Source organism: Mobula birostris, chromosome 21, assembly GCF_030028105.1.
Source record: "Mobula birostris isolate sMobBir1 chromosome 21, sMobBir1.hap1, whole genome shotgun sequence".
In the NCBI taxonomy this organism is placed as follows: Eukaryota; Metazoa; Chordata; class Chondrichthyes; order Myliobatiformes; family Myliobatidae; genus Mobula; species Mobula birostris.
Genome location: NC_092390.1, coordinates 30,694,218 through 30,713,076, shown reverse-complemented (window position 1 = coordinate 30,713,076; position 18,859 = coordinate 30,694,218). Strand labels below are relative to the sequence as shown.

At 41.2% G+C, this 18,859-nt stretch overlaps 1 protein-coding gene across 1 annotated transcript in view; it reads right to left on the bottom strand.

The window, feature by feature from the left end:
- Window positions 1–18,859, bottom strand: part of pcdh15b (protocadherin-related 15b) — a 780,285-nt gene that overhangs the window by 316,702 nt on the left and 444,724 nt on the right. Inside the window, exon 18 of the mRNA XM_072239829.1 lies at window positions 6,372–6,677. Within this exon, the coding sequence (XP_072095930.1) occupies window positions 6,372–6,677 (306 nt within the window). The remainder of the gene's footprint in view (window positions 1–6,371; window positions 6,678–18,859) is intronic.

Genomic DNA, 18,859 nt, shown 5'->3' with positions numbered 1-18,859 from the left:
TTTAGGTGGCACTAAAGATCACAGAAACACAAGGGTTTTTGTGCTGCCACACTTCAATATTCCTCTTTTAAATAACCTCACCAAATCAGATCTGTCATTCACCGTTGTGCTTCCATTCATCATTCATTGATGTACACAGTGACCACAGTTCAAAGCAATATCTGCGTTGTTCTGTGTTTAGGTTGCACTTAGATGCACACCAGGAGAGTTGAAACCCAAGACACTTGTATTAAGTCTAAAATGTTAAAGTTATAAATCAAAACTACTGACATGCTATTTGTGTGAACTGGGAGTCACACTCGGTTCAAAAGTTCTGATGCAGATGTACCACGGACTCTTGGTCGATAACTGCAGTACTGACGGAGTGCTGAGGGGGGTGATATGGTGTACAAAACAAATAATACTTCAAAACCAGGAACACAAAGCTTTTTAGAATCAGAATCAGGTTTATTATTACTGAAACCTGTTGCTTTGTGGCAATACTACAGTTCAATACATGAAAATAATTGAAGTTATAATAAGAATATGTAAAAAATAAATAAATGGTGGAAAAGAGAGTGAAATAGTGAGATAGTGTTCATGGATTCATTGACTCTTCAGAAATCTGATGGTGAATGGGAAGAAGTTGTCCCTAAAACGTTGAGTGTGCGTCCTCAGGTTCCCGTACCTCCTCCCGATGGTAGCAATGAGAAGAGGGCATGTTTGGAATAGTGAGGGTCCTTCATGATTGGTGCCGTATTCTTAAGGCATTGCCTTTTCAAGATGTTCTTAATGATGACGAGGCTATTGCCTGAGTCTACAACCCTCTGCAGCCTCTTTTGTTCCTCCATATGAAATGTCAATGTCCACTGCAGAACATCCAAGGTCACACGTTGTAATGGGGGGACAGGAAGGTAGGCAAAGGGAGTGACATGGCTCTGTTGGCAAAGAATGTCATCAAATCAGTAGAAAGGTGTGACAGAGCATTGGAAGATGTTGAATTCTTATGGGTTGAGTTAAGAAACAGCAAGGGCAAAAGGACCCTGATGGCAGTCATATACAGGCCTCTCAACAGTACCTGGGATGTGGACCACAGATTACAATGGGAAATAGAAAAGGCATATGACAATGGCAATATTATGATAGTCATGGGAGATTTTAACATCCAGGTCGATTGGGAAAATCAGGTTGGTAACAAATCTCAAGAGAGTGAGTTTGTTGAGTGCCTATGAAATGGCTTTTAGAGCAGATTTTCATTGAGCCTACTAGGGGATCAGCTGGACTTGATTGGGTGCTATGTAACGAACTGGAGCTGATGAGTGAGTTTAAGGTAAAAGAACCCTTAGGAGGCAGTGATCACAATATAATTGAGTTCAACTTGAAATTGGATAGGGAGAAAGTAAAGTCTGACGTAGCAGTATTTCAGTGGAGTAATGGTTTGAGCGAGGAGTTGGCCAAAGTAAATTGGAAGGAGGTGCTGGCAGGGATGACAGCAGAGCAGAAATGGCATGAGTTTCTGAGAAAAATGAGGAAGGTGCAGGATAGATGTATTCCAAAAACAAAGAAATACTCAAATCGCAAAATAGTACATCCATGGCTGACAATGAAAGTGAAAGCTAATGTAAGTGCAAAAGAGAAGGCATACAACAAGGCAAAAATTAGTGGGAAGATAGAGGACTGGGAAGCTTTTAAAAACCTAGAGAGAGCAACTAAAAGAATCATTAGGAGGGAAAAGATGAAATATGAAAGAAAGCTAGCAAACAATATAAATGTGGATAGTAAAAGCTTTTTCAAGTATATAAAAAATAAAAGAGAGCCGAGAGTGGATATAGAACTGCTAGAAAATGAGATCGGAGAAATAATAACGCGGACAAGGAGATGGCAGATGAACTAAATGAGCATTTTGCATCAGTCTTCAACGTGGAAGACATTCGCAGTGTGCCAGATGTTGAAGGGTGCGAGGGAAAAGAAGTGAATGCAGTTGTTATTACAAGGGCGAAGGTGCTCAAAAAGCTTAAAGATCTAAGGGTACTTAAGTCCCCCGGACCAGATGAACTGCACCTAGGGTTCTCAAAGAGGTAGCGGTAGAGATTGTGAAGACATTAGTAGTGATCTTTCAAATATCATTGAACTCTAGCAGGTGCCAGAGGACTGGAAAATTGCAAATGTCACTGCACTCTTTCAGAAAGGAAGACAGCAGAAAGGAAATTATAGACCAATTCGTCTGACCTCTGTGAAAGATGTTGGAGTCAATTGTTAAGGATGAGGTTATAGAGTACTTGGTGACGCAGGGCAAGATAGGACAAAAGCAGCATGATTTCCTCAAGGGAAAACCTTGAAGGAATTAGACAGAGTAGCAGAAAGTGGCAAATGAAAAACAATGTTGGAAAATGCATGGTCATGCTTTTTGGCTGAAGAAATAAATATGCAGACTATTTTCTAAATGGGGAGAAAATCCAAAACTCTGAGATGTAAAGGGACTTGGGAGTCCTTGTGCAAAACAACCTAAATGTTAACTTTCAGGTTGAGTTGGTGGTGAGGAAGGCAAAGCAATGTGAGCATTTATTTCAAGACGTCTAGAATACAAGGGCAAAGATGTGATAATGAGGCTTTATAAGGCACAAGTGAAATCTCAGCTTGAGTACTGTGAAGAGTTTTGGGCTCCTCATCAAAAAAAAAATGTGTTGGCATTGGAGAGGGTTCAGAGGAGGTTCACAAGGATGATTCGGGGAATGAAAGGGTTATCATACGAGGAATGTTTGATGGCTCTGGGTCTGTACTCGCTGGAATTTAGAAAGGTGAGTGTTGAAAGGCTTAGACAGAGTAGATGTGGAAAGGATATTTTCTATGGTGAGGGCACCTAGGACAAGAGAGCACAGCCTCAGGGTACAGGGGTGTCCATTTAAAACAGAGGTGCAGAAAAACTCCTTTAGCCAGAAAGTTGTGAATTTGTGGAATTTGTTACCACAAGCAGCTGTGGAGGCAATGCCGTTGGTGTAATTAAGGCAGAGATTGAAAGGTTTTTGATTGGACATGGCATCAAAGATTACAGGGAGAGGCTGGGGAGTGGAGCTGAGGAAAAGGAAAAAGCATCAGCCATGATTGAATGACGGAGCAGACTTGATGGGCCATATGGCCTAATTCTGCTCCTATATCTTATGATCTTAATGGAGATGATAATGTAACTAGTCAGAATACTCTCCATGGTACATCTGTAGAAATTTACAAGTCTTTGGTGACAAGCTAAATCTCCTCAAACTCCTAATGAAGTATAGCCGCTGGCCTGCCTTCTTCATAATTGCATTAATATATTGGGCCTAGGATAGATCCTCTGAGACACTGATGCCAACGAACTTGAAGCTGTTCACCCTTTTCCACTGCTGACCCCTCGATGAGGATTGGTGGATGTTCTCTAGACTTTCCCTTCCTGAAGTCCACAATCAATTCCTTGGTCTTGCTGATGATGAGTTGTTGTTGTTGTTGCAACATCACTCAACCAGTCAACCTATCTCACTCCTGTGTGTCTGTTTGTCGCCATCCGTGGTTCTGCCAACAATGTTTGTGTCACAGGTGAATTTATAGATGGCATTTGAGTTGTGTCTAACCACACAGTCATGAATGTCGAGAGAGTAGAGCAGTGAGCAAAACACACATCCTTGAGGTGTGCCTATGCTGATTGTCAGTGAGATGTTATTTCTGCTAAGCACAGACTGTGGTCTTCCAATGAGTAATATGTTCAATGTGGAAAGTGCTTTATAAATTTTGCCTCCTTACAGTCCCTTGAGATCGGGGAAACTTATTTTCATTCTCATTATGTGGGTTCTGAGAGAGCGAAAAAAGCTACTGTGGGAGATGAAGACTCCGCCATGGGCAGAGCAGGGGCAGGAATCACTTGACAGAGCAGCCGTTGGGGGACAGTGAGCTTAAAAGACAGTGCACTCCTGTCTCTGCTAACTGTGTGTCCAAAGGCATCCCATTTTAAAAATTATCTATCTATCCATCTATTTGTTTGTTTATTTATTTAGAGGTAAAGCATGGAACAGACCCTTCGAGCCTGGCAGCTAGTGCCCCCTGATTTAACCCTAGCCTAATCATAGGACAATTTACAATGTCCAATTAACTGACTAATCGGTGCGGCTTTGGACTTTGGTGGGAAACTAGAGCATGCAGGGGAAACCAATGCATTCCACGGGGAGGACGAACAAACTCCTTACAGTGTACATTGGGATTGAACTCTGATGTCCAATGCCCCGAGCTATAATAGTACCATATTAGCCGCTACCATGGCGTGCAGTGCTCTAACATTTCTCCAGTTCTCCACATTTTAAGTGGATTCCAACAAGTAACTGAGGATTTTCCCAGAAGAATTTGAAAGCATCCTTGAAGCATTTTCTCAGTCCTTTCAGCATGACTTGCACTGACAGAAATTGAAATGAGCCCCTGTTTTGGGTGTCCAACATCAGTATCAGTATCTGTGGATGATATAGTAATAAGTAGGAGTTATTAGATCCTCAACAATATGAGGATGTGATTCTGGGAGAAGATGCTGACATTGCTTTGCTTATCTTGAAAATTAATTCAGAAGATTTTTTGGAGACAGTCTCTCCAGAGCTTTAACATGTTGGCTGTAGGTGGCCCAAGTCTCTGACAGAACAGTGGCACTGTTAGGAACACTACCTTTTTTTTCTGTAGTTTATAGATTTTTGTTTTTGCACTATACTGCTACTACAAAAGAACAGATTTCATGTCATACATCAGTGATAAATCTAATGCTGAACATAAGCAAGAGAAAATCAGCAGATGTTGGAAATCCAAGCAACACACAAAATGCTGGCGGAACTCAGCAGGACAGGCAGCATCTATAGAAAAGAGTAAGCAGATGACGTTTCAGGCAGAAACCCTTCATCAGAACTAATTCTGAATCTGATTTATATGACCATAAACTTGACTTAACTTAACATTCCACAATTCTTAGAGAAATGCAGGAAGCAGCATTAACCATCAAATACGTATAGCATACTTTGATCTTAGGAAAGACGTACTTTATAAATTGAAAGGACCATGGAGAATCCGTCTTACATTTGGTTGGCCACAAGTGACTTAATTCCAGTGCAATCTGGTGTCAAACCAGACAGTATAATTTTTTCAATGACTTTCTCAACATTTCTTGCCACAATACTGCATTTCAAATCTAACCAGCTTCCTCTGGAGTGAGACTAATCTACAGAACAAATGGGTGTAGGTGATTGGGATGACTTTAGTCACTTCAGCTCCAGGACTCCAGTCATCCCAATACCCCAACTCCGTCACTCATTCATCTGCTACAGGCACGTTTCATGTAAGTACACATTTAGAGGCAAAGCTCATCATTGCACTATTGAAGCACACAAGAGAATAGGTTTTAAACTAAACGTGCAAAATAAATACATGTTCTTTCACTGACTGCAAATTCTAGTAAATATTTCTTTAGATTTCAGAGATAACACAGAACGATAAAGAAACATAAATCTTTATTCTTTATTCTTTGGAGCGTAGAAGGTTGAGGGGGGACTTGATAGAGGTATTTAAAATTACGAGGGGGATTGATAGAGTTGATGTGGATAGGCTTTTTCCATTGAGAATGGGGGAGATTCAAACAAGAGGACATGAGTTGACAGTTAAAGGGCAAAAGTTTAGGGGTAGCATGAGGGGGAACTTAGAGAGTTACTCAGAGAGTGGTAGCTGTGTGGAACGAGCTTCCAGCAGAAGTGGTTGAGACAGGTTCAATGTTGTTGTTTAAAGTTAAATTGGATAGATATATGGACAGGAAAGGAATGGAGGGTTATGGGCTGAGTGCAGGTTGGTGGGACTAGGTGAGACTAAGAGTTCGGCATGGACTAGAAGGGTTGAGATGGCCTGTTTCCGTGCTGTAATTGTTATATGGTTATATGGTTATATATAAATGTAGATCACATTCAAGAATCACTTCAAGAAAAATTTACACAGAAACTAGAACTGACTTTGGAATCAAGTGACTGGCATTGGTGTTATTACAGGGTATGGAACAGAGTAGGTTTGAAGTGAATAGAGATTGGTTTGAGGTTAGGTTTCCAGAATATATTTTTTTAAAAGTCACAGTAAATGTCTGGAAAGGAGCAAGTCTATTGGTTCTGAAGCAGAGGCATGATTGCAGTCAGAGCATGAGTCAATAGAATAGGGTCCTAAATTCTTCTTGGTAAATGTGGCTTCTCTATTTCCCATGATGCTCATTTGAGATTGGTCAGAAGACTTTGATTACAAATCTCTTTCCAGTGAACATAATAGTTGTCCCAGCATATGCTTTCCGTGCAGAAACATTTACAAGGTGAGAAATATTGTGAATTCATGCCATGCACCAATTAGGTTCAGCTTACCTGTAACTGCAGAATAACCATTCCAGCTTCATTGTTCTCTGGCACAGACACAATATAGGTGGATTGTGAGAAAACGGGACTGTTGTCATCAACATCAAGGACTCTGATCGGGACAGTCAAGGTTGAGCGACGAGGATCCTGAGCTCCATCTGAAGCTTCCACAAGCAGGTCATACCTATCTTTGGTCTCTCGGTCCAGTGATGTCATTGTGTAAATGCTACCGTTTGATGTTATCCTGAAAAGGTTATTGAAGTTTCCCAAACTGTAGTGAATCTGCCCATTAATACCTGCATCTGGATCAGTGGCCTGAGGAAGAAGTAACATAATTATTTTAATATGACATGCAGACCTTGTTGCATTGTTGAATGCATTTATGTATTTATTTACTTATTGTATTTCTTTATTTTTCTGTAAATGCCTGCAAGTAAATAAATCTCAACGTAGTATTTGGTGACATAAATATACTTTGATAATAAACTTACTTTAAACTTTGAATACCTCTTTTTTTAAACATTGAACAACATACGTCCAGTCTAGGCCTATCATTTGCAACCATACACGTCCACCTTCCCTCGGTTGGATGCGACCACACTGAGCTTCCATACTCTGGGGTTTGGCAGTGTGGTACAGAGGGCAAGGGGGATGGGGGGGGGTCAGGACCCTAAGTTTCTCAGCTAATGATAGAAGGCAAAGCCATTTGTGCAGCCTGTTAGCATGGCATTCAGAGATGTACAAACCACATTAAAATTCATTTAAATAATTAACAAAAAGTAAAGGTGCTCCAGAAAAATTGATCTCCTCTTACTTGATACAGCATTCTTAATCCTTGTTCTTATTCACATTATCAATCCAAAACAGTTAAAGAAAACAGCTGAAACATTTTTAAAACAAAATGACTTTTTTTCTTCATCCCAAAGTTACGGTCTCACAAAATGCAGCCATGTAAAGCCATCCTCAATAATTTCTCGTGCTCAGTCAGTGGCTGAAGGCAGTAACACAGCCATTAGAATACAATATATGGTCTGATGGAACATGGCCAGATGAGGATAGACTTAATCATAAAGTGATCACCTTTGAAAAAGATTGTGACTGATATGACAGTAACCTTAACTCCTACCTCCTACCCACATGATCTTTCACCCCCTGAATTTCAAGAATCCATTTGTGTTTGCCTTAAAAATATTCACATCACACTTTCAGGAAAAGAGTTCCAAAGATTTTCCAAGAGAATTGAAAATACCCCTTACTTCTTTCTAAAGTAAGATTGGGCAGGAGGTACAGAAACCTGAAGTCTCACAGAACTAGCTTCAGGAATAGCTTCTATCCTACAACCATGAGGTTTTTGAATCAGCCTACACAGCCCTAATCCTGCCTTTGCAATGGAACACTGTGAACCTCCTTGTATACTATCACAGACTTGTTTTCCTCCCCCACAAATACCTTGTTCAGTACAGTTTGTTTTCTTCACTGACAGTATATTTGATTTACAGTATGTTTTATGTGTTGTCAAAATGCCTGTTATGCTGCTGGAAGCAAGTTTTTCATTATACCTGTACCTCGCTGTAATTGTGCTCATGACAATAAATTCCACTTGACTTGGCTCCATATTTTTGAACTGTAATTTTGTAGTTCTAGCTTTCCCACAACAGGAATTATCCTCTTCCATATTCATTCTGTGAAGACCCCTACTGGATTTTGACATTTCAATTAAGTATCCTCTTACTTTTGGACACCAAGGGCAGATTTCCCAAAATTAAATCTTCAAAGCTGCAGCTTTGTATCTATAAGCTAATCAACTGAAAGACTCTGAACATGGACATATGACATGACTGCAACTTTTATTCCTCTCAAGAAAATAAGGCCATTTCCATTAGGTTGGAAGTAATTTGCAGGCTCCATTATGACTTCAGCAATATTAGAAAACAATGTTCTACTTTCTGTGCACGGCTTTGAAAGAGAAATGATGCCCATTAATTTAGGTAAAATTTTCAAGCCTGTGGTAATTTGATCTGGGCTGACAGATATTGATTGTAAAATCACATTGTTGCAGTCACTATCAGAAATAATTTTCTTTATATTTTGTTTAATATTCATGAGAGTGAATGTAGTGCAAGAAGCTTATTCCTGATACCGTATCTGCATGTTGATTACAATATTTCTGGCTCAAGAAATCTATAATTTCCCAAACTGGAAAATCAATTCAGGTGATAGCGTGGCATGTGTGGAATACCAAAAGACAAGGAGAATTCACAGTCCTCTGAATAATCTCTCACTGCTTGAAGAGTTATATTCAAGACATGCCTTAGGGGTAACGATCAGCCATTACACAGAAATTTATTAAAGCTCAGCTTGCAGAAGACAGAATAAAAGTCTAAAATGCATATACCATTTTACCATAGTTTTGCACATTTACTTCTTAATGACCTTTCTTGAATTATAAGGCTAAAAGTAAGGATGATCTCTGATGAATGCACGATATTCAATGGAAGAAATTAGCAAACAGAGCAGCCATAACCTCTATAATATGATAAGTGATAAATAGCAAGTGACATTCATGTCACAAAAGTGTTAAACAAGGACTTTATTCAACAAGACAGTGCCTAACCATCTATCCTTCACTTTCAATGGCATTAGACATTGCCAGGTGCTACACCATGAAGTTCCTAGGTAGGGGTGGGATGGGGGTGATGGGAGCCGGCATCACCAACCAGAAACTTAATCAAAACAAATGCTAGGTTTCATGTGAAGAGTGCCTCTGTTCCCAAAATCACAGATCCTTTCCAGCAATTGAAAGTCAGGTGTGTGAGGGAACGCTCTGCAACCCTTGGGAATATTGATGATTCCACTCACCGTATAAGATCAATAGTTATTTCTGCATCAGACGCTGGTCTTCCTACTCCAGATCTAATTTGATATGACACAAATGGGCAAGTTCAGCCTACACATATGGCAACTAAATGACCTTGAAGCAGTGGATAGTAATATATTCCTTGCGACAATTAAGGATCTTGGATACAAAACTTGAATATGAATTGTGCTGTCAACAATGGATAAGATGAAACTAAATACAGGGGCTCTGCCCAATGTTCAGAGGAGCAGCTAAAGAGACTGAGTACTTCATCTGAAGACTGTAATGCAGACGACTATGGCTTCATGGCATTCTGGAGAAAAGGAGCAGGAGGGTAACTGTCAATGCCCCAGGCCAAGATTTACTGCTCGGATTGCCCAGAAAACTTACTGCTTCCTTTACCACAGCAGGAACCACCTTTGAATTGTTATTACCCTACAACCATCAGGACCCTGAACCAGTGTGAACAGCTTCACTCATCTCAACACTGAACTGATTCCACAACCTACGGACTCACATTGAAGGACACCGCAACCCATGTTTTCAGCATTATTTATTTATTCATTATTGTATTTGCAGTTTGTTTTCTTTTGCAGATTGGTTGTTTGTCAGCCTTCGTGTGTAGTTTTTCATAAATTCTATTATATTTCTTTATTTTCCTGTAACTGCCTGCAAGGTAGCGTATAGTGATATATGCGTACTTGGATAGTAAATTTCCTTTGACTTTGTCAGATATCCTTCAGTACATGGCAACCTTCTCATTCAGAAGGTTGTGTATAAAGGCCCAATCCAGAGAATTGGGCCAACAGGCCTACAATCTACTTCAGTACTCTAGGTGTGCTGCAACTTGTTTGCAGAATGGAGTTATTTTCAACATTCAGTCCGTGCCACTCAGGAACTAGTGCTAATAATTTTTTATGACTGTATGTGCTATTGCTATTGTTACAATATCAAGACTGTTTAATGTCATTTCGTGTACACAAGTGCAAAGGAGAACGAAATAATTGTTACTCCAGATCCGAAACAGTACAAGAAAACAATGCAAAAGATGAAGCATTTCACGGTATGTTTTGATGTTTCAATGTACACATTACAAATAAAGCTAATCTTGAATCTTTTATCGCATTGTAAAGGATAAGTAAATAGTTTTTTAAAAATGTTTTGTGGCTATTGTAACAGAGGAAAAGTTGCTGCACCAGTTGATAGTGTGGTTAAGAAGGTGTATAGTGTGTTTACCTTCATGGGTCTGAGGATTGAGATCAAGATTCATGAGTAATGTTGCAGGTCTATAAAACTGTTTAAACCACATTGGAATATTGTGTTCAGTCCCGGTCACTTCATTAGAGGAAGGCTGTGGAAGCTTTAGAGAGAGTTCAGAGGAGATTTACCAGGATGCTACATGGATTATGAAGATAAGTTGAGCAAGGTGGAGCTTTTCTCTTTGGAATGAAGGAGGATGAGATGTGACTTGATGGAGGTGTACAAGATGATAAAAGGGATAGATTGAGTGGACAATCAGAAACTTTTCTTAGGGCAGAAATGCTTAATACAAGGCATCATAATTTTAAGGTGACTGGAGGAAAGAACAGGGGGGGACATCATAGGCAATTTCTTTACACAGAGTGATGAACGTCCTGACAGGGGTGGAGGTAGAGGCAGATAAATTAGGAGCATTTAAGAAATTCTTATATGGGCACATGGATGAAAGAAAAATGGAGGTCTATGTGGGAGGGAGGGTTAGATTAATCTTAGGGTGGGTTAAAAGCTCGGTACAACATTGTGGGCTGAAAAACTGTACCGTGCCTCAGTGCCTCCAACTGTGCTGCTGCTGGAATAAAGAACACAATAATAATTTTTTAAAAACATAACAAATATAAATACATAAGATAGCTTATTTACACAGATTGTATGGCTATAAAGTGTCACTAAGCACAGGAATGTCTGTGCAGAGTGGTGGTTGGGGGTGTGGAGTGTTTGATCAGTTATATTGCTTGGGAAAAGTGACTGTTTTTGAGTGTCGTGTTCCTGGCGAGGATGGTATGTAGCCTCATTCCAGATAGGAGTGGGACAAACAGTCCCTGAGCAGGGTGGGTGGGGTCCTTCATGATGTTACTGGTCCTTTTCCAACATCTTTCTGTATATATGTCCTTGATGGTGGGTAGGCTGGTGCCACTGATGCTTTGGGCAGGTTTGACTACCTGTTGTAGAGCCTTTCCGTCCACCGCAGTGCAGTTTCCATACTAAGCAGCGATGCAGCTTGTTAGGATGCTCCCTACAGCGCACCTGTAGAATGATGTCAGTATGGATCATCGTCCAGCTCTCTTCAGCCTCCTCAGAAAGTAGGGTCATTGGCGAGCTTTCCGGATTGTGTAGAGTGTATACCGGAACCATGAGAAGTTGTGCAGGATGTGCACTCCCAGAAGTTTGAAACAACTTGCAGTTTTCACCGCTGCGCCACTGATATAAAAAGGGATATGAGTGGTGTGAGTTCTTCTGAAGTCGATAACCATTATTTTCCCGGCACCAGGCCCTAAGGTTTTCCACCTAGTCTCTGTAATCGTTGTTGGTGATACGCACCACCATTGGCAGGTGTATTTACATACATTTTTAATCTCTCCCTCTCTTCGTGCAGAGTGCCCTCTTGCTTCAAAACATCCATTGTTCTGGTACCTAAAAATATCAAGGTAAGATGTCTAAACAACTGGCGTCCTGTTGCACTCACCTCAATAATAGGCAAATGCTTTGACAGGCTAGTCCAGGACTATATCTGCAATATGCTACCACCCACACTGGACCCCTACAACTCGCCTGCCGGCACAACCGATCAACAGATGACGCAATAGCCACACCGTTCTTACACACCTGGAGAAGAGGGATGTTTATATGAGAATGCTGTTCTTGGACTACGGTTCAGCATTCAACTCCATAATTCCCTCTGGACTCAACAAGAAGCTCAGAGACCTCGGTATTCACCCTGCCTTGTGTAGCTGGATCCTGGATTTCCTGTCAGATTGCCACCAGTGGTAAAAGTGGGCTCCTTCACCTCTACCCCTCAGGGCTGTGTACTAATCCCCCTCCTTTACTCTCTGTATACCCATGACTGTGTCTCTACCCACAACTCCAATCAGCTCATTAAATTTGCTGACAACACCTCACTGATTGGCCTAATCTCAAATGATAATGAGGCAGCCTACAGAGAAGTCATCACCCTTACACACTGGTGTCAAGAAAACAACCTCTCCCTCAATGTCACAAACACAAAGGAGCTAGTTGTGGACTACAGGAGGAATGGAGACAGGCTAGCCCCTATTGACATCAATGGATCTGGGGTTGAAAGGGTGAAAAGCTTTAAGTTCCTCAGCATAAACTTCACCGAAGATCTCACGTGGTTTGTACTTACCAGCTGTGTGGTGAAAAAAGCATAACAGTGTCTCTTTCACCTCAGACAGTTGAAGAAGTTTGGTATGGACCCCAAATCCTAAGAACTTTCTACAGGGGCACGATTGAGAGCATCCTGACTGGCTGCATCACTGCCTGGTATGGGAACTGTACTTCCCTCAATCACAGGACTCTGCAGAGAGTGGTGTGGACAGCTCAGTGCATCTATAGATGTGAACATCCCACTATTCAGGACATTGACAAACACAGATGTATAAAAAGGGCTTGAAGGATCATTGGGGACCCGAGTCACCCAACCACAAACTGTTCCAGCTGCTACCACCCGGGAAACAGTACCGCAGCATAAAAGCCAGGACCAATAGGCTCTGGGACAGCTTCTTCCACCAGGCCATCAGACTGAATTGCACATTTAGATGGAGACGTAATATACAGATTTTTACTCATGTATATGAAGTGTGTTGTAAAGTCAATTGAATTCAATTCAATTCACTGCTGTGTCATCGATGAACTTGACAATGTGATCACTCAGGTGTTTGGCCGTGCAGTCATGTCTGAGCAGAGTGAACAGCAGTGGGCTCAGCACACAGCCCAGTGGGGCACCTATGTTGAGAATAATGGGGAGGGAGGTCTGTTGGTTAGGAAGTCCAGCACCCAATTGCACGGCGATGTACTTAGACTGCAGAGTAGGAGTTTGCTCATCAAGTGTCGTTGTTTTCTAGGTGTGTCAGAGGCAAATGCATGATCAAAGCTATGGCATCTGTAAAGCAGTTCTGTCGGTAAGCATATTGGTGAGTGTCCAATGTGGCAGGAATTGAGCTTTTGATATATGCCTCTATTAGCCATTCAAAGCACATCATGATGATTAGCATCAGTGCCACAGGGTGGTAGGCATTTAGTTCTGAAGATGTAGAATTCTTTGGTACAGGGATAATGGTGGCAACATCCCAAGGTTTTAGTACGGAGCACACCTCTGTATTCAGCTAGGGCTTCTGGTCGTGCTGTGAGATGACCGTTAGTGAGGTACCAACATCATCTACAAAGCCGGTGACAGATGAGGACTATTCCTCAAAGTCTGCATCTTCTCCATTTGTGGCTGACTCTTTGGACCTCTTTAGTCCATTCAAAACAGTCCTGAAGCAGAGATTGCCTTGTTAGGCCAAAGAGTGGTGGTCTTCTCGACTGGTTTTTCCACTTTCAGTGGTCAGTATGCTGGGATTAACATTATGGACCTGTGGTCAGAGTCGACAAGATGAGAGAATGGAAGGGGTGGGAAGTTCAAGGGGGATATTAGAGGAAGGTTTTTTACTCATAGAGTGGTTGGTGTGTGGAATGCACTGCCTGAGTCAGTGGTGGGCAGATACATTCGTGAAGTTTAAGAGACTACTAGACAGGTATATGGAGGAACTTAAGGTGGGGGGTTATATGGGAGGCAGGGTTTGAGGGTTGGCACAACATTGTGAGCCGAAGGGCCTGTAATGTGCTGTACTATTCTATGTTCTATGAATGGCTTTGTAAGTACTGCCTCTGTTTGTATAAACATGGTCCAGTCTGTTTGTTCCCCTAGTGGCCATAGTGATGTGTTGGTGAAGTTTGTGTATAATGTCCTGCAGGTTAACATGATTGAAATCTCCAGCATTTATGAAGAGACTGTCCGGATGCTGATTTTGTAGAGAGCTGATGATATATGCTGTGCGCGACTGTATGCACTGTGTTTTGCATCTTGTCCCCAGAGGAACACTGTTTCATTCAGTTGTATACATGTTTCTTTGATATGTGTGTGGTAGAATAACAATTAAACTTGAACTTAAACTTGATCTTTTTCAAATACATATCTGACAATATTGTTTTGAACAGTGGAATAGAACAGTAGTCACATTCTGATCCTGGATCAAAAAGAAAAGTTTAAGCTCCTCCACTCACCTTCCAACCCATTCACTCTCACCTGCTCTTCTGACCCATCCCCTGTCATTGTACTCATGAAAAGGCCCCTCACCACTGAAGAGACCTCAAGGTGCTCTGATCTCTGCCACTGAGTTTTCAATTTCACCCTCTGATTAATCGAGGATCAGACCAGGTTCAACTCGGCCACACAGGTAATTCACTAATGGATGTCTCCACTGCTGAAATATTTTAGTTTCTAGACTCCTGTATTCCGTACCCAGCATCCCTTTGAAGTTGGAGCCTTGGTCAAACAACCATGATACCAAAAGATATCATGAGGATCTCATTACTGGATAATACTTGATTATCAATTTGTAGATGCTTTAGTAAAGCATGGGCGTGGTATTGTTTGCTTTTCCATATTGGGAGGGGCGATTGAAAATCTGAATGAGTGGTGCCACATAACTTCTCATTCAACATCAGCAAAACCAAAAAACTGATTATTGACTACAGGAGGAAGAAGTCAGGGGTTCATAAGCCAGTACTCATTAGGGGATCGGTGTTGGAGAGTGGCATTATCATATCAGAGGACCTGCACAGAAGTGTCATTTCAAAGAAAGCACAGCAGTGCCTCTACTTTCTTGGAAGCTTGCACAGATTCAGCATGTCATCTAAAACTTCAACAAACTTCTATGGATGCACAGTGGAAAGTATCCTGACTGGTTGCATCATGACTTGGTATGGAAACACCAATGCCCAAGGACAGAAAAGCCTACAAAAAGTAGCAGATGTAGCCCAATTCAATGCTATTGAGCATATCTACACAAGCGTTACCACACAAAAGCACCAAGGATCATCCCCACCCAATAAGCTTATACTCTCTTCTTGTTGCTAATATTGGGAAAGAGGTACAGAGCCATAGGTCCTACCCAACCTTTCTGAGCAAAGACCTTCAGTTGGAGTGCGCATGTCGACATATAGGGACCATGACCTTGTAGGAAATTTATACAATGACAAACTGTAGACTTGCCTCGTAGACCAACACTCACTGAACATTCAGTTGAGTTACAACCATGTACAAACTGTTTGTAGTTAAACTTCCCATGGTTGACACTAAATTTTTAGAGGTTGCTGACTCAGTCATTATCTGTCAGTCCACAGCACCACCACACTGAGACCTCACTCTTGGGAAACATGGGCTATTCTTGGCTCTTCAAGGCTAGCAAGTGTTGAAATTTCACTGATTGCACTGATCTTCAGGTATCCTGTGATAGTCTCAAAGAGGGCTGCTGTCTATTGTGTGCTCCCCAGTCTGGTCATTATGGTGATTCAGCCATTGTCTTAAAGCAGAGACAAGTGGAGGAAGAGGGTTAAGAGTTGGAGGGGGGGTTTTGTGGAGGGGGAAGGTAAATAGCAGAGACAGATAGAGGAGCATTTCACACAAAAATGCTAGAGAAACTCACAAGTCAAGCAGCAGCTATGGAGAGGAATAAACAGTTGATTTTTCAGACCAAGTTTCTTATTCAGAATGCTGGATTTCCAGCATTTACCGAATCCCTTATACTTAGAGAGCAATGTCAGATCCTTTTGAACATAATACCAAGATGTGTTTACGAATCTCGAGATTTTATTTTGGTCACTTGTTGTGTCTCTAGGCATCAAAGGCAATTAAATGTGGCAACACCAAACCATATAGACACAGCACAGTTTTGGGATTCTATGAGCAAGTTACCATGGGAGCAGTGCATTGGTCTGTAAATGCTGTCAGTGAGACAAAGTGAATATGTCAAACACAGGCAGGAAAGGTGTAAATAAGGTCGAAAAAATACAGAGAAATTTTACAACAATGTTGCCGAGTCTGGAGGACCTGAGCTTTAAGGAGATATGGAGTAAGTTAGGATTTTATTCACTGGAACGTAGATTTAGAGGAGACTTGATGGAGGTATACAAATTTATGATGGGAGTAGGTAGTTTAAATGGTTAGACATTGATTAGATGGGCTGAAGGGCATGTTTCTGTGCTGTACTTTTCTGTGACTGTATGACTCTAAACACAAGAGTCATTTGTCAGAAGTACTAACTGTGGACAGGCTGAAGGATTTGTCACCTCCACATGCTTGTCCAAATCATGACCAGTATCAATGTAGCAGGCTCTAAGCAATCTGCTGGATCCTAACATAGAGACCATAGTCATCTGGCAGAGATTTGTGATTTACTGGCTGCCAATGGAATTTAATGAAGTAGATGGACAGTAGCAATGGTTCTCATTTACAATAAAGCCATATAAAGTCATACAGGAAAAAAAGTCAGGCACTTCAGCCCATCCAGCCCATGTTGACTATCTAGCACCCATCTACATTGTTCCATTTGTTATCCCTATATTCCCATTAATCCCCTGATACTACAACTCATCTACACACTATGGACAATTCACAATGTCCAGTTAATCTACTTAGCCTCATGCCTTGAGAATGTTGGATCAAAATGAAGCACCCAGTGGTCACAAAAAGACCATGCAGACTCCATACGGACTGGCTTTACCAACTGTGTCATTATACCATCATGTCTTTAAAGATAATTGGCTTATGAACAACCACACCTTAGGAAGATTCCATGTAATACTCAGAAGATTCATTAAACAGTTCTAATAAAAAAATCCTGCACCTAAAACTTTAATCTTTTCTCTGTCCACAGATGCTGCCTGACCTGCTGAGCATTTCCAGCATTTTCAGTTAATTTTTTCTGTTGACCTGGGAATCACCCTTACACAAATTTAAACCAATAAATCACATCATCAAGAATTAAGTAATGGGTTTGGTATACACAGAAGTACATCCTTGCCAAATGACCTTGCTCTAGGTGTGGTTATATGGACCCTGCACTGTATTCATTTACTCCACCACAACATTAATCATTTAACAGTACTGTGATGGACAACATTGGGCACATAGCCACATATGTTCTGCAGGATGGATCCATCCTGCCCACCTGCATTTGACACAATGTTTGTTGGGTTAATGTTTCCATGTCGGTTGGCTGGAAGAATGGGTTATCACCCAAACAGCCCCGTCAGGAAGAGTGCCTAGCACTGCAAAACCTGCACAGGGCCTACTTCATGGGCTTTATAAGGACTTGCTGCCCCTTTTGTGATGTTTTGAAGGGATTTTTCAACAATAAAGCCTTCTTCATCACTAGCTCTACTCAAACACTTCTGAAAACATCAAGGGAGACATGTTGTAGTGGAAAAGAGTGATAGTGGTGTAATGAGGGTGGGGAGCAAGGAAAGCAGTGGAGAAGCAGTGAAGGACACCAGCGATGAAGTGACTTTATTGTACTATTTTAATAATTCATTATCAGTTCTGCATTTGAAATAGCAATAGCAATTATGATACCATAAATATAACCAAATCTAGCTAGGCATAGTTAAAGTGTTTCTCATGAGCAGCCCCACTGAGATATTTTGGATCATCATTCTAACTCTCCCTGCATTATGGTTGTGCACCACTGCTTTTTATGGCTCTGTAGCAGCAGATATCAAACACAAGGCTAAGGAAGCATCTGTTATAGACATACACTGATGTAATCCAGTCCTTTGGGTCTTTGTCTCCAGTCACTTACCTCCCACTTGCAACATGCTCGTAAATGCTGTAAGTCACTCACTAATTTAATTGCATGGGAAACAATGCAAAAAAGCATTGATATATTTTGAACCCTATAGCTGCTTGTCCTTTCACATGCTTTGGCCCACTCAGTCTTCAACATGAAACACTACTTCCATTTAATATGCTTCACATGGCCATCGACTCTACCTTGCCCACACAAGAGGGGGAATTTAGAGTAGAAAATTAACCTACCAAACTGCACACTATTGGGACATGGGAGGAAACTGGGACACTTGGAGGAAATCTGTTGTAAGTAGAAAGTGCAAAGTCCACACAGGCAGCAACAGAAGTCAGTTTTGAATCTGGGTTACTCGAGCAATGAGGCAGCAGCTCTATGTTTTGTGCCACAAAGAGAAATGGAAACTTCCTGCTCCTTGCTCCTCAAGAACTGCAGTTGTGGGCCATCATGATAGCAAATGCCCTTCTGGACCAGGTGCAGCTGCCTACTTATCACTGAACCCAAGGTCTCAGACAACACTACTTGGTGTTGTTCAACTACTGCATATTATGGATAATATAGAATTTTCTTCAATATTCACTGATATGCAAGTGCTATGGAATTAGCTGCATCAGCTAACATTTCCAAAGGGCAGGAAAGTCATCTCTTTACATTAGACACAAAGATGCACACTCAGTAACAGGGCCAAAACAATGATGCAGTTTTCTTAGGATTAAAATGTTAATACATATGTTAACCTG